General features: G+C 34.8%; 2 protein-coding genes across 2 annotated transcripts; both read left to right on the forward strand.

Moving 5' to 3' along the window:
* The first annotated feature begins 12 nt into the window (after positions 1 to 12).
* Positions 13 to 3,920, forward strand: LOC136809533 (uncharacterized). Its single transcript, XM_067066073.1, has 5 exons — positions 13 to 153; positions 305 to 1,867; positions 1,988 to 2,106; positions 2,866 to 3,722; positions 3,881 to 3,920. Exons 1-5 carry the CDS (start codon positions 75 to 77, stop codon positions 3,918 to 3,920), a joined length of 2,658 nt encoding a protein of 885 aa, XP_066922174.1. The 5' UTR covers positions 13 to 74.
* Positions 3,921 to 5,580: 1,660 nt separating this feature from the next.
* LOC136809461 (26S proteasome non-ATPase regulatory subunit 10-like) lies at positions 5,581 to 12,190 on the forward strand. Its single transcript, XM_067065995.1, has 4 exons — positions 5,581 to 6,024; positions 8,828 to 9,302; positions 10,816 to 10,884; positions 11,376 to 12,190. Coding segments are annotated over exons 1-3 (522 nt in total). The 5' UTR covers positions 5,581 to 5,978; the 3' UTR covers positions 10,817 to 10,884; positions 11,376 to 12,190.
* Positions 12,191 to 14,139: the final 1,949 nt, after the last annotated feature.

A 14,139-nucleotide genomic window follows, 5' to 3' on the forward strand; every position in this document is an offset into this window, starting at 1 on the left:
AAAATGAGCAACCAATTAAAAATGTAACATCAACTAACATAAACCAAAATGCTTGGATACAGTGTGAAGTGGATATGAAAACAGGATATAAATATGAATTCGTTTTCAATACAGACAGAGCTGAGGACTCCAAAATCATTGTCCAACTTCCATGTAAGATTGTCTAGAAAATTTGACTAGGAAAATAGGGAAAATGCTTTTGAAGATTTGAGGTCACACTTCTGGATTTGTCATGCTATAAATTTTGAAATTTTTAAGGGATCTGAACTTATTAGGAATTCAAAAAAGTCTTATTTCTTTCCAGGCAATCATCATCATACAAGTAGGAAAGGAGAAACATTAGTCTACGCTCATAATTGTGGAAGGCCCTCCAATATACACGCATTCGAAGTTTCGGACGAAAATGGAATCACAGATGACGATACGTGTATCCCAATCAGCACCGGTCCTTCAGTTGCCAATACTGTCAAAGAATTCAATCAAAGAGCAATGCAGTATTACAAAGACCATATCAACGTCAAAACCTTCCCACCCTCGTATTACGTACGAAATGTAAACATTAAAGAAGTTGTTGCGAGTCTTGAAAACCATTCATCACTTCTTGGAGGAAAAATTCTCGTCGGATATAACCCCATAAGCCATCTCAGAATACTTGGACTCAATGATCAAAAGATCAAAAGAAGTGTTCTGTGTTTTTCTGAAAACCCTGATCATTATGACAACACAATTGTTTGTATTTGTCCCAATCATAGCTTACTGTTTGTTTATGTGGTCGGTGAAAACGAAAAGCATCTTGACAAGGATTTGGCGAAAGTTAATGCTGTCTTGAAAACATGGTGTTATGTTCACAGGCAGATTCTCCAAAATGAACAGTTTACCATTGTTGGAGTTCTCGTCTTACCGGCTTCAAGTGACTTGAAAAACATGAAGCAACATCCTTGCTTGAATCTAAACGCAAAGAGTCAGGACTTTGTCATTTCTTTCGATGAAAACTTTGGACAATGGTTGACCAGCTTGTTAAAATTAATCCGGGATAATCGAAAGCTTTCATCACCCTCAACACCAGAAGTAATGGAAAATATTACAGGCAACATGATGGCGAGCATGGCACAAACCAAAATCTACCTTCCTCGTGTTTCAGGAAATGACACTATGAACGTTAAGACCATCCTGTTAACTGAACCTCAAATCTCCTGCATCGAAAGCCAGTCAAACTGGAAGCTGATCCAAGCTTCCTATGGCGCTGGCAAATCAATCACTTTACACGAAATTGCAAGGAAACTACTGAAAATGAGCAACCAAGACTTGATTATAAACGTTACTTTCGACCCATTCAGTGCACTAGATAAGAAAGTCGACCATTCATTTAACGAGCTTTGTGAACAAGAAAAATTGACACGAAAACGAGAAAATCTCATCTCATTATCGCTTTCTGAAGCTGTTGGTGAAAGAAAGAATGTCACCGATTTTTATAACTGTTCCTCATTACCATCCAAAAATATTGCTGACGTCATGCTTCTCTTAAAAACCAAATACAAACATCGAACATTACATTTCCTCTTTGATGAAGTTCCACAAGAGATGTTCACGAAGACCTACTCAGAAACACTACGTGGCCGTTTGGAGAGTGAATTTCGAGAATCAGTTGTCGTGATTGCCCTCCAAAGTGTACAGAAATCTCGAAAAATAACCGAGGAAGGCAAGGTCACCAATTCACAGGAGATTGATTTAATAAGCTCAGACATGGAACTTTTCAAACTACCAACCACAATAAGGATGAGCAGTTGCTTACATAAATTGAACGAAGTTTTGGAAGGTGAAATCGAAAGTTCGCCCTGCTCCTTAAACTTAGAAGTTCGATCAAAAGGTATAACATACCATTTACGTAACATTCTTTTATAATCGTGTTCAATTGCAACAGTGTGCAAGTAAAATATGCTCATTTCCATTTATTACCGAAATATTTTCTTACATTTTGATTTTTCAGGAAACGTTTTGCTAACAAAAGACGAATCTAACAAGGCCATAATCCACGAAACTCAACCAAATGGAGATAGGCCAGGTGGCTCTCAATCAACAACAAAAGTTGAATTTCAGGTTAATGAGGTAATTTTGTTAATGAGTGTACTGTTTATAATTAGCTTACCGTTGAAATTGAATAATGAAGCTATTTTCTCATTGTCAGAACCGATAATCTTTTTAGAAATTCTTTTAACAGATTTTTTGTTAAAGGTTTTATTTTTACATAAGTGTTCCCGTTTCATATCAGACACATATTTTATATACGGACAGTGTCTACCTATTGTTATATCATGTTGATATAAGCAAAAAGAAGTTTTTCTTTTCCTCTTTCTGACCAATCTTGCTCCACATCCGTATCAATTCAATGTGACAAAGCTTTTGAATTAAAATTGATGAGTAAGCAAACGATGTCACTCTAATTCAAAAACAAAACCTTTAATTCTGTTTTTCCAGACTAGAACAGGTTAACTTTTTATGCTGGATATTACAACTCATTTTTGAAATTCCGTTTAAATGATCTGATTCGGATGTAATTTTAACTTGTGAAAAAAACCTGCTCTCCTTCGCAACACACCCTCCTCATAGACCCGCTAGTATGATCTTTCAGGCAGTTGGGCGTGAGCCTCCTGGGCAGTTATACAATTCTAGCTTACAAATTTTATAAGAACTGGAAGTGCGTGGTGAGCCTTAAGGGCCATCGTACCTTCAGGGCTTCAAACTGAGTTCCACCACTTTACCAACTACAGAAGAAAAACAAGCAGTGATTTTTTTAATTCAATTTTTTCAATTAAACCTTACCTTTATGTTTTAACGAGAAATTTCAAATTACTTCTCATTTATTAGCGAAAAGAAGATCGAGAAGCAAGCGAATCATTTGACCCAACGAAGCTACGCGACCCTGAAAACGTTTTTAAGTCGCAGCCACAGACGAGTGAAAACGAAGAAGTCGTGAAAGAACTGTCCACTACATATACCTATATGAAAGGGAAATGTGGACATTCTTTCGGGAGCTTTTTGAAACCACGAATCTTTTATTTCACCAAAGCTTTCACACCTTTATTTGCTTGGTTCCTTCCGATACTAGCTGCAACTCTCCAGTTCTGTTTGGATGAGAGAAAGGAGGACGAAGTTGTGGTATTGTGCGAGGATATCTGTCAAGTAAAAATGGTTCAGTATGCCCTGGAAAGGATACACAAGCGTCCAATTGCATACGCACCTTACCTTACCGGAGAATATCCTCAAGACATCCACAAGATGAAGGAAACATTCGTCAAAAATTTGGACGAGATGGAGACCGTTCTGATATCCGATTATCGGTCTGTTCGTGGATTGGAAATGGCTCATACAATCATCTTTGTGGATCCAGAAAAAGAGGCCAACGCACATTTTCTCGTCGAAGCAATCACACGAACCATAACAAATCTTGATGTCATTTCAACGAAACCTTTTTCACAAACTGCTTCCACTAGCATCGAAAGAGCTTTTCAAAAATATGTCGATGGGACTTTAGCAATCAAGACACACGTTGAATCGAGCAAAGACGCAGAAGATCTTCTGAAAGTACAATTCAAATACAACGAAAAGGACGGCTCAAAACAAACAAAAATTATTTCACAGAAATTGACCGATTTAAGTTTCGACGTTTCACAATCTCTATATGATTTTAACAAAAATGAAGAGCTATGGCAAAACTATTTCAGGTATAATTTTTCTGTTGAAATTTTCGATTTTCAATGATCTTTATTATTGCAAAAAGCTCAATGAGAGGATATAAGTCATATTTTCCAAAATTAGGTGCCCGCTAATCCTTTAACCAAATATATTCCAGACTAAAAAATACATCATTTTTTTCCTTCAGGATGGCGTTTACTCTTTCCATTTCATCTTTGGGAATGTAAGTCAATACAGTTGATGCCCTCTGATTCGGCATTCTGTTATTTGATAAGCTCCCATTATCAATCAAGTAACAGTCATTTGACAAATTTCCTTTAAATTTCTCATAAAAGATACTTTTTTATCGGACATTCTATCGCTATCATCTCCCTGGGGTTGGGGTATTTCAAGATTCATGACTTAACGATTTACGATGCACGATTCACGATCCATATTCCATGCATAAATTATGCTGATTTATGCGTAATCATGCTAACCATGATATTTTGGCAATTTACAAAGTTTCATTCGCAGAAACCAACGACAATAACTCAATTATTTTTAAAAGCATGATTCATGTTAGATTACGTATACAAATTATATTCAACGAAGCTTTCATTGCATTCTCCCGACTGTACCATGATCCTTAAAAGTAAAGCACGTGCAGACACTTTCTGGGCTCTCATTGTTCTTATCGGTTGTTTTCTTCGTACATTACGGTCCGCAAACCATGGTGCCGAATATTGTTCGTCAGTATATTGTGTAGTCTAAGTAAAAGCCTTGATTAGTTGTAGCTTTATTGCTTACTTATTAGTTGTTTATATAAATTTGCCGTCGTAAACAAAAACGAGAAAAGATTACGCCATTGTTTTGGAAATATGTTACATAATTTAAGTTTTATGTAAATACTTTATGCATGGATCGCGAATCGTGCATCGTAAATCGTTAGGTCGTCCATCTTAAATTGCACCAACCCGTCTCCCTGGGAGAGTTTTGATCTCTAGCATATGAAAGGCTTTTTAGAATAGAGTATGAATTTTAGACGATCCTATCCTCAACACAATGTCACAACAAAAGGAATACCTCATCGGCCCTTTTTACGCCGACCCCTTTTACGCCGACCCTTATTACGCCATAGCCTAATGTTGGGCTTACGCCAATTAGGGCCGTTAATAACGCCAAAATTTGTAAAAATGGCTACTTATGCTTCAAATTAATAAATAATGACTAAAATTTACATTAAAATGTCATTTTCAGTAGTAAACTGTTGAGAATTCCATCGAAAATTACTGATTTTTAAATATATTAAATATTTCACTGAAGTTTTAAATATGGAGTAAAACAATGGATAATTTTCATCTTCGAATCACACATGAAATCCTTTAAATTGAGAAATAAGTATATGTAATCACATGATAACGAGTGCAATTCGAATATAATTGCACGAGTGATTTTTTTGTTATTAATTTTCCGAGTCCGAGAGGACGAGGAAAATTCGAAACAAAAAAATCACGAGTGCAATTTTCGAATTGTACGAGTTATTATGTGATTACGAGCTAATCGCACAATGGCTTTCACTACTTTTTCCCAGTTAGGAAAGTAAATTACAGAAATTACACTGAGAGTTTTACATTTTTCTCTTCTCTTTATGTATTTCTTTTATTGTTGATTATTGATTTTCTTTCTCACAAAATAAATTTCGAATGCAATTAAAACGTTCGATGCAAAAAAAATGTAAGAAAAAACAATAAAATCAATTTTGTAAACATTGGCGCGGCATTGGAGAGTGTGATTAACGATTAATTGCTCTCTACAGGATGCAATTAACGATTAATTGCTCTCTTTGAGGGCGCGCCAAATAAGAAAAAATAACCCATCGTGCGATTATGATAAAAAATTAACGCCGCTTTTAGGTTAAAATTACAAAATCTTGGCCCTTTTACGCCGGCCCTTTTAACACCGGTCGTTATTACGCCACGAGACCAAAAATAACGCCAATAAAGGCCGGTGTAAAAAGGGCCGATAACGTAATTCGGAAGGCAGATAAATTTGAAAACGGAGTTTAGTTCGGGGGGGTTCGACATTCTTGAAAGATTCCCTATAAAGACCGAATGCTCTGTTTCTTCGATTTTGCAATACTATATAAACTTCAAGTGTAGTAAAAAATTACCCTCGTTAGCAATGGAATGTAGTATTTCAATCTCCATAATTTTTGTTTTTGGCTTTCTGAAAGGTAAAGCTTCTATGGATGATATATATTAATAATTTCTCCTGCATATAGCAACAAATGGTATGACAAAACCATGAGAAATGTGACCTTGAATGATGGAACTACGCTCAGTTTTGATGGTAAGTTTGATTCGAAATTTTGTTTTGATATACGGCAAATTTTATAAATTTTCGACTATACAATCAAAAACTCGCGAGTACCCAAAACGAAACATCCTTATTTTTTATTCTGGTGTTCTATATTCTCAGGAAAAAAAACTTGGAACATATGATAATTGAAGGCCAATCTATATCATAGGATTTATACATCTGTTACATAATATTTTCTGTCCATGATTTGGTTTGATTTTGTTTGATCATTCATTTCATTCAATGTTCAAATCATATCAAATCATCTCATTTCTTTGACAGTAGTGAACAAACAGACGATTAGACACTGCTAGACAACAAAAAGGGCAACTTTCAAGTTGTCATTTTTGATTTACAGTGGGAAATTCGAATTTAGCGCTCATTTCTCACTTACTAAAATAAAAACCAAATTTCGGAAGTTGCGTTTTTTCTAAGAAAGTGTGACCAGTGAAAGAATAACAGAATTTGATTGGCTATGTTTTTAACCGTCTTTAAAATCTTGGAAATTCAAACTCACAGCCCAAACCATGCTATACATTTCACCACCAGTATATAAAATAAGAAATCATAGCATCTATCTAGGCTACAAAATAAATGTCACTGGACTTGTCCCACAAAATTTGAGCAAAAAATAAATGAACAAAATTAGAGGGGTACTATTTTCGGTATTCTCAGAGACTGCTGACGTCACCCCCTCCCTCCAAGATGCTCAAGTAAGGTTTAACGTTTTAGAAACAATTTGAGAATATTTTAAGACTAGAAATTGAAAATTTACCATTTTACGTTTAAGATATTTCAATGGCCTCACTTGAAAGGGTTTTTCTCTTATTACGAAATGGGAGGGACACAAAGACAATCAACTGAAATCATAATAAAAGAAATGTCAATTTCATCCTCAAGGGAACGATTTGTTTTGTTTTTTTCTTTCCTGCTATAAAATGAAAGTTTCGTGCGTTGGTTTCAATTGCTTCTTATATGTGATGGTGATGGGGTGACTGGTTTTTGTGGAAAAGTGAATGAATTAATGAATGAATGAATAAATTTGAACGAAGAAATTTCTAGATCCTTTAACCTTTCGTTTTCTGAAACTCTAGTGTTTTATAATTTAGTGAAAGTACCCGTGCAAAATTAAATTTATTCAAGCAAAGATTTGTTTAAATAAAACTAGTTCAGCTTGCAGCTTTATATGACAATTTGAGAAACACAAATACATATTAGCACTTCTATTTTTTTATCGTTTATCACAATTTCGTGATTCTTTTTGAGAATAAGGCATAGTTTGTGTTTACTTTTAGGACCTGTACCCCGGTGGGGTACAGGTCCTAAAAGTAAACCAATGTCCGTCCGTTCGTTCGTTCGTCCGTTCGTTCGTCCGTCCGTCTGTTACCAGCTTTTCTCAGGATTGGCTCATTAGTTTTTTTTTGATTTTTGGCACAATGATGCAAAATGGCAATGCCCAAAATGTGACGGAGCCCGATTTTTGAGAAAAAATTTATTTGGGCAAATTTGGGCCAAAAACTACCTAAAAATAGGGTTTTTTGGACTTGTGCAAAATCCTGTCATTACTTTTTTCAGATTTTTTGTACAAAGATGGAGGGCAAGATTCTCTAAAGAATGGCTGAAGTGGAAAATTCTTATTCGCCTTAAAAAACGGATTTTCGTATTTTGGGGAAATTCCCTTTAACCAAATAAGAAAATATAGCTTTTCTCAATGTTAACTCATTATTTTTTTCTGATTTTTTGCACAATGATGCAAAATGGCAATGCCTAAAATGTGACGGAGCCCGATTTTCGAAAAACATTTTTTTCCGGCCGAAAATACCGGAAATATGCCGTTTTTCTGGATTTTCATTGGATTTTTTTCTTATAATTGGTTGTTTTTTCATTCAAAAACATCATTAATAGCAATGCCCACCATCAAGCATGTTTCAATTTTTGAAAAAATTGATTTTTGAAGCCGGAACTATTGAAAAATCGCCGGAACAACCTATTTTTGCCGGAAAGACAGTATTTCTTGAATTTCTCGAGCTGTACTTAATATTTTTTTATGAAATTTTGCGCACTGATGAAAGATGAACCGGAACTTTCTATTTCTATTTTCCCTACTCCCCTTCCCTCTTCCATCAACAATCAATGATAAAATTTAATGTGTTATGCATTTTCGCAAAACGCTATATCATCTGACTGATTGTTTTCATTTTTCTCCTTATTGCCTTATTATCTAGCTTTCATCATCAGGTAGGTCCATTCAGCATGTTGCTTGTTTGTTTTATCTGTGCTGTTTGTGTAATAGTTCACGCAAAATTTCACTTTTGACAAATAATTCTATTTTGAAAACTTTTTCGACTTTTTCACATTTTGAGAAATTTTTCGTAGAATTTATTTTTTCTCAGAATGCAATCGAGTTTTTCGCATTGAAAAGATTTATTTCTTTCTGAACAAAAATTTTTCATCAAAACCAAAAAAAAATTAGCCCATGAATCTGGAAATAAATTTCCAAATCCGTTTTCAATTTTTCGACTTTTAATCTTTTTTAGTTCTTGAGATCCAGATCTTCATTTTTTTCAACTTCAATTTTTTTACCGTCTCAAATAAAAATGATTTCTCACTGAGCAAAAAGTTTTCATTCAAAATATAATTTTTTTCGCCATCAATTCGGAAATGTTTTTCTTGTTCTGTTTGCAAAATTTCAGCTCCAAAGTATTGTTGGTTCCTGAGATATCGAGATTAATTTTTTTTGTTGAATTATTTTTTTACTCCGTGAACAGTTTCAATTTCTTCTATTTTTCTTCAGATGTTTGGAAAATTTTGGAGGAAAAGAAATTCGCGAAATTCGAAGAAATTTTCCACCAAAAACCGAACATCGTCAACTCGTTGCGTGATGGTGGTATTGGTTGGACACTTCTCATGTGGGCTGTTTATAAAGATCGTTTCGACGTTTTCGTTCACTTGATGAATTATCCTCATGATTTTTCACTCGTGGACAATGTTGGTTGGAACGTTCTTCATTTTGTTGGTTATAAAGGAAAAGTTCGTCATTTGGAAAAGTTTGATCAACAAACAATCGAAAAGTTGATCGATGGAAGAGACATATGGAACAACACACCGTTGCATTATGCAGCACGTTGGAACAATCATGACGTCATCAGATGGTTGTTGGCCAAAGGAGCGGATCCTCAATTGAAAAACAAAGATGGTCAACGCCCTGATGAACATGATGAATGTGATGGTGTTACCAAAGAAATCATTCGATCGTTTCGTTCGTCTTGGTAAGAAAGATATCAACTTTTTCATGATTTTTTAGGGTGGGAATATTTTTTAAACAATGAAATAATTTTTTTCTATTCGTACGAGAAGTGTTGAAACTTTTTTTTTTAATTTTTTTAAATAAAAGTGAAAAGTTATTTAAAAAGTCTTTAAATTTTTCAGTTTGATAAATTTACCTTTTCGGAGTTCGAATGAATGAAACGAATCGAAGTAACGAAAGTGCCAAATGATTTTCAAATTTTGAAATTTAAAATGAAGTAAAAATTTTCAAATTTCAAAATTTGAAAAATGAAAAATGGAAAATTTTTAGTATTGCTTAAAATTGGACAAAGCTCGTTGTAATAAAAGTGCCAATTAAAGGTTTAAATTTTAAAAATTATATTTGTCACACTTTTTTCATTTATCTGAAATTTAAGAAGCGAACTAATAGAATTATCTTTGAAAAAATATATTTGTGAAATATCCACCTGTTATTTGCCTATTATTGTCTCAGATATTAGGCTATAATAGTCGAAAGTAAACATCGTTCTAAACCCCCATAACGTGGTTTCTTTGCCTTATATGGTAAAGTTGATCACCTAAACGTTCTTAAGGTCAAATTATGATGTTACAGTGTGTGCAAATCACACTTCTGTATACTAGGAACAAAAAGTCTATTGACGGGTCACGTGACGTTAATCAACCAATCAATTCTCTCAAAGATAGAATCACTCGAATTGCAGGGCTTTAGGTGATTATTGCACTTTTAGTGTACCTCCTGTTGACGTCAACACAGATTGCTAACCTTCTAATGGGCTATTCTAAAAAAAATTATACAGGGGTATTGACGAACTTTTTTCACTAGCCCCACTGGAAATATTGAATGGCAAATTATCCCCTGGAAATTGGGATACAAACCCTCTGGAAAACTAAATTTTGTGAAAAAAGGGCTGGAAAACAACTGATGTCAGTTTTTGAGGGGAGAACCCCCTATAAACCTTGAATAACCCCCTTGGAAAAGCTGAAAAAGGAACAAAAACCCCTTGGAAAATCAAGGCTTAAACCCCCCTTGAAAATTTCGTCAATACCCCTGTACAGTTTAAAAATGGAATAGCCCAATTTATTCATACTTAAAATTTAAAAACCTCTTGTGGCACTTTTATTACGTCGATTGGGGTATAAACAATTTTTTTAATTTCAAAATTTGAAAATCAAAATTTTTTTGTATTTTTCATTTTTCAAATTTTGAAATTTGAAAATTTTTACTTCTTTTCAAATTTCAAAATTTGAAATTCATTTGGCACTTTCGTTACTTCGATTGAAACGGGTGAATTGATTTCGATATTTTGATCGAGATTTTTCATTGCATTGGAGCAGACGGTTGAAATTTGCAAATAGATGGCTGTTTGTGAAATGTTTTCTCAGGTTGTTATGAATTTATTTTTTGGTGGAGAAAGAAATTGTCGTTTTTTTTTATTTTTATCGATGATTGTTCATACGTTTCAAATATTTTTCATTCGATTATTTATTTTTCAGATTGATTGATTGTTTCCATTGTTTGTTTCATCGTTTCCAATGACGTCATCGGTTCCTAATTATTTCTACGTAAGTATATTTAATCATGTACTTGGTTTCCGGCTGATGTGAAATTGCCTAAAGCCTAATTTTTTCTGCATACCGGAATTTTTTGAAAAAATGGATCCATTCAAAAAACTTGGAAAGGAGGGCTTGGTTAGCCTGTACCAAACTTTTCTTGGTGGACTACAATTCAGACTTTGATTTGAATGAGACGAATCCACGCATGTCTCTGTTGTAAAGAGTTGAATTATCTTTAATTAGTGGAATAAATGCAATTGTTTCTTTCTGTAGTAAAAATAGCGTATAAAGCCTAAAATGGCTATACCTCAAAGAAGTTAACTAGTTCTTATAAAAAGACTCCGTATTCCGCGTTTTTCAAACTTTTCCACTACATTAGATTTTCTGCATTCTCATTAGCCGCTTTTTACCATTTTTATAAAAACTATTTATTCATCTTCGAGTCAGCAAGTTTTGTAGTGCAAATTAACCTCCAAAATTTTCAATTTTTTAATTTTTAGATTCCAAGCATGACAGCACGCATGAGAAGTTACACCCGTCGTTCTTGACGCCATTTCTACGATTACGTTATTTATTCATTCCGTCTCTACAGTTCTGTTTGCGTTCAAACATTACTACCTTCATTTTGGCTTGTTTTTACATGTATTTTCACCACTTCACTAACGTGACTATTATTTTACGTCAACCGTCACTAGTTTTGGTGGCGTGTCTATTCTTACGCCCTTACGTTTCCGCCTTATGGATTACCTTGGTTGAATATGAAAAAGAGTACAGTGCTAAAACTGATGTCACTATTGGTTTCGATTGGATCATTTCCCTTGTAAATATCTGATTCTTTTCGCTAACTCGGTGAACTTTTGTTCAGTCAGTCGGGGAAAATTTTTAAATAACATTTTTAGTTTCCATTTAGTGGAAAACCCTGTCAACAGTGGCCTCGGTGAAAACATGAATTTTTCTAACCTTTGCTCCCAGGACTTTTTTGTACGGTTTAGGTTTGACACCTCCACGGGTGAAACAATCAAGGTTAAATTATCTAAGTACTGTCAAAGTTTCACGGTCTTTTTCGGGAGAAACTCATGGGCGGTAAATATTTGATGGTTTCAATTTAAAATTGCTCTTCATTTCAAGCCGATGAACGTTTTTTGGTATATACACGACAAATATTTATATTTTATTTAGATAAGAATGTTTCATTGTATAGAATTAATTGTAAATAGTATTTGCTCTCGTTAATTTATTTTTCTTTATGAAAAATTACAAATCGACCTTAGGCGACTTGAGACGAAAAAAAGAAAGCCTGAAAATCTTGCTTTAATTCTTTTCTGCTTAACTGTTTGGGAAAGAGAGAAATATCGCCCCAGTGGAAAATAATACTCTAATTTTCCCCAAGCTGAAAATAATCAAAAAAATAAGCAAATCCTCCCTGCAAAATATCCCTTGCTCGAAAACAATGAAATTCAATCACCAGTCATAAAAAATATAGGGGGTCACACTGGAAAATTAAAGCATGCTTTATTTCGTTGTCATAGAAACAAGTGATTAAAGCAGAAAATTTATGTGACCAAAATGTGACCTTCATGCTTTGTTTATTTCTATTCAATTTCTTCACCTCTGGCTTTAAAAGTTATAGCGCAGTTCCGAGGGAGTTTCTAAACATCGACCAGAAATGGCGACCACGACCAGCGACCACGACCGGTGACCAGATAAATCTGGGTTATCGAGTTTATCTGCTCTCTCCACCGTAGAGAATGTCTAAATTAAGTCCTTAGAATGCCAAAAAGTGACCTTTGAAGTAACCAGTCATTTTCTTTCGAAGTGACACTATTTGACAAAAATATTGACATGCCCATTAAGTATGATGTCTGTAAGTTTTGTTACACCAAATATTTTAATCATGCTGAATGAGATGTTTTAGTATAATAGATAGAACTTGTCAGTAGGAAAAAATTGGGAAGGCCAGTTTTAGAGATATGAATCTAATCAATTATTCTATTGTCTTTTATGCTGACAAAATGACTAATAAAAATTGGATTTTTTTCGGGAGTTTCTAAACGTCGACCAGAAATGACGACCACGACCGACGACCAGAGAAGTTTGGATTATCGAGTTTTTTCCCTTTCTCCAACGTAAAGTAGTAAGTTTATGTATTTGAGATAAATTGAGGGGGACGGTATAAAGCAAAGTTGACATTTTCCAAAATAGCCATCCACTTTGCTCGACGACGGTAAAAACACCAAAATACCGTCGTCTGTTTAGGTGAGCAAAGGCGATATAGAGCCGTACATCATGGCTGGAATTTGCCCCCCCCAATTTTTTTCCCCTTTTCCCCAAAATCGGGCTCCGTCACATTCCAGGGTTTATTTATAGTTAGGGGCACCTTTGTGCAAAAAATCATAAAGAACGAAGAGCCAATCTCCAGAAAAGCTAATAACTAAGTAATTGGTAATGGGCTCTTCCAGAAAAAAACCATTCATGGGGTGGAGGATATATTGTCCAGGGGTATCGAAAAAACCCTGAAAAACTGCCATGTCCATGGTGTGAATCTGCGATGTCCAGGGGTAAATATTTGTGTCCAGGGGGTCAACTTGATGCTTGTCAAGGGGTAAAACACGTGTCCAGGGTTGAAAAATCGAAATGTCCAGGGGTAGATCACAGACAAAATAATATATCCACCCCCCCATGAACGAAATTTTTCTGGAAGAGCCCAATGTGCTTATGAAAAAATATCGAATTTGGCCCATTCTTCTATAAAAACACGTCTAGCAGCCAAAATTTCATATGTAAACACAAATATTCTTCAAAATTAAGCCTTCATGAGCAAAAAAACATATCTATAGACTTCTAGGCTACATTCTGAGCCCTAGTCGACCGTTCTTGGACTTTTAGTTCCTCAGATCCTAAGGTCTTAAGTCTAGCGTTAAAGCCAATGAAGTATAAGCCCGAAGGGCTAGAAGTCAATCTCCTTGGTAGGATTTGAAGCCAACAAATCCTACCACCAAAGTTGCGCGGCCTTGAGCGGCTCGCCTGATTTTTACACAAATGACAGATTGAAACTAAAATTTACCGCTAAATTTCAAAAAAAATGTCAATCGTAAACAAAGAAATTGCTAGATTCAATCTGTCGTCAAAAATGCGGCGCATTTTTTAAGGCTTCACTTTTTCTTGCCTGAGACAGAAAGGTTAGAGATTGAACTCTAGCCTCCTTTCGGGCTTTAAACTCAATGGTTAAAACTCTACCCGTCCAACCTAATTTAGAGCGCTTCC

This window comes from Clytia hemisphaerica, unplaced genomic scaffold (genome assembly GCF_902728285.1).
Source record: "Clytia hemisphaerica strain Z4C2 unplaced genomic scaffold, Clytia hemisphaerica genome assembly, whole genome shotgun sequence".
In the NCBI taxonomy this organism is placed as follows: domain Eukaryota; kingdom Metazoa; phylum Cnidaria; class Hydrozoa; order Leptothecata; family Clytiidae; genus Clytia; species Clytia hemisphaerica.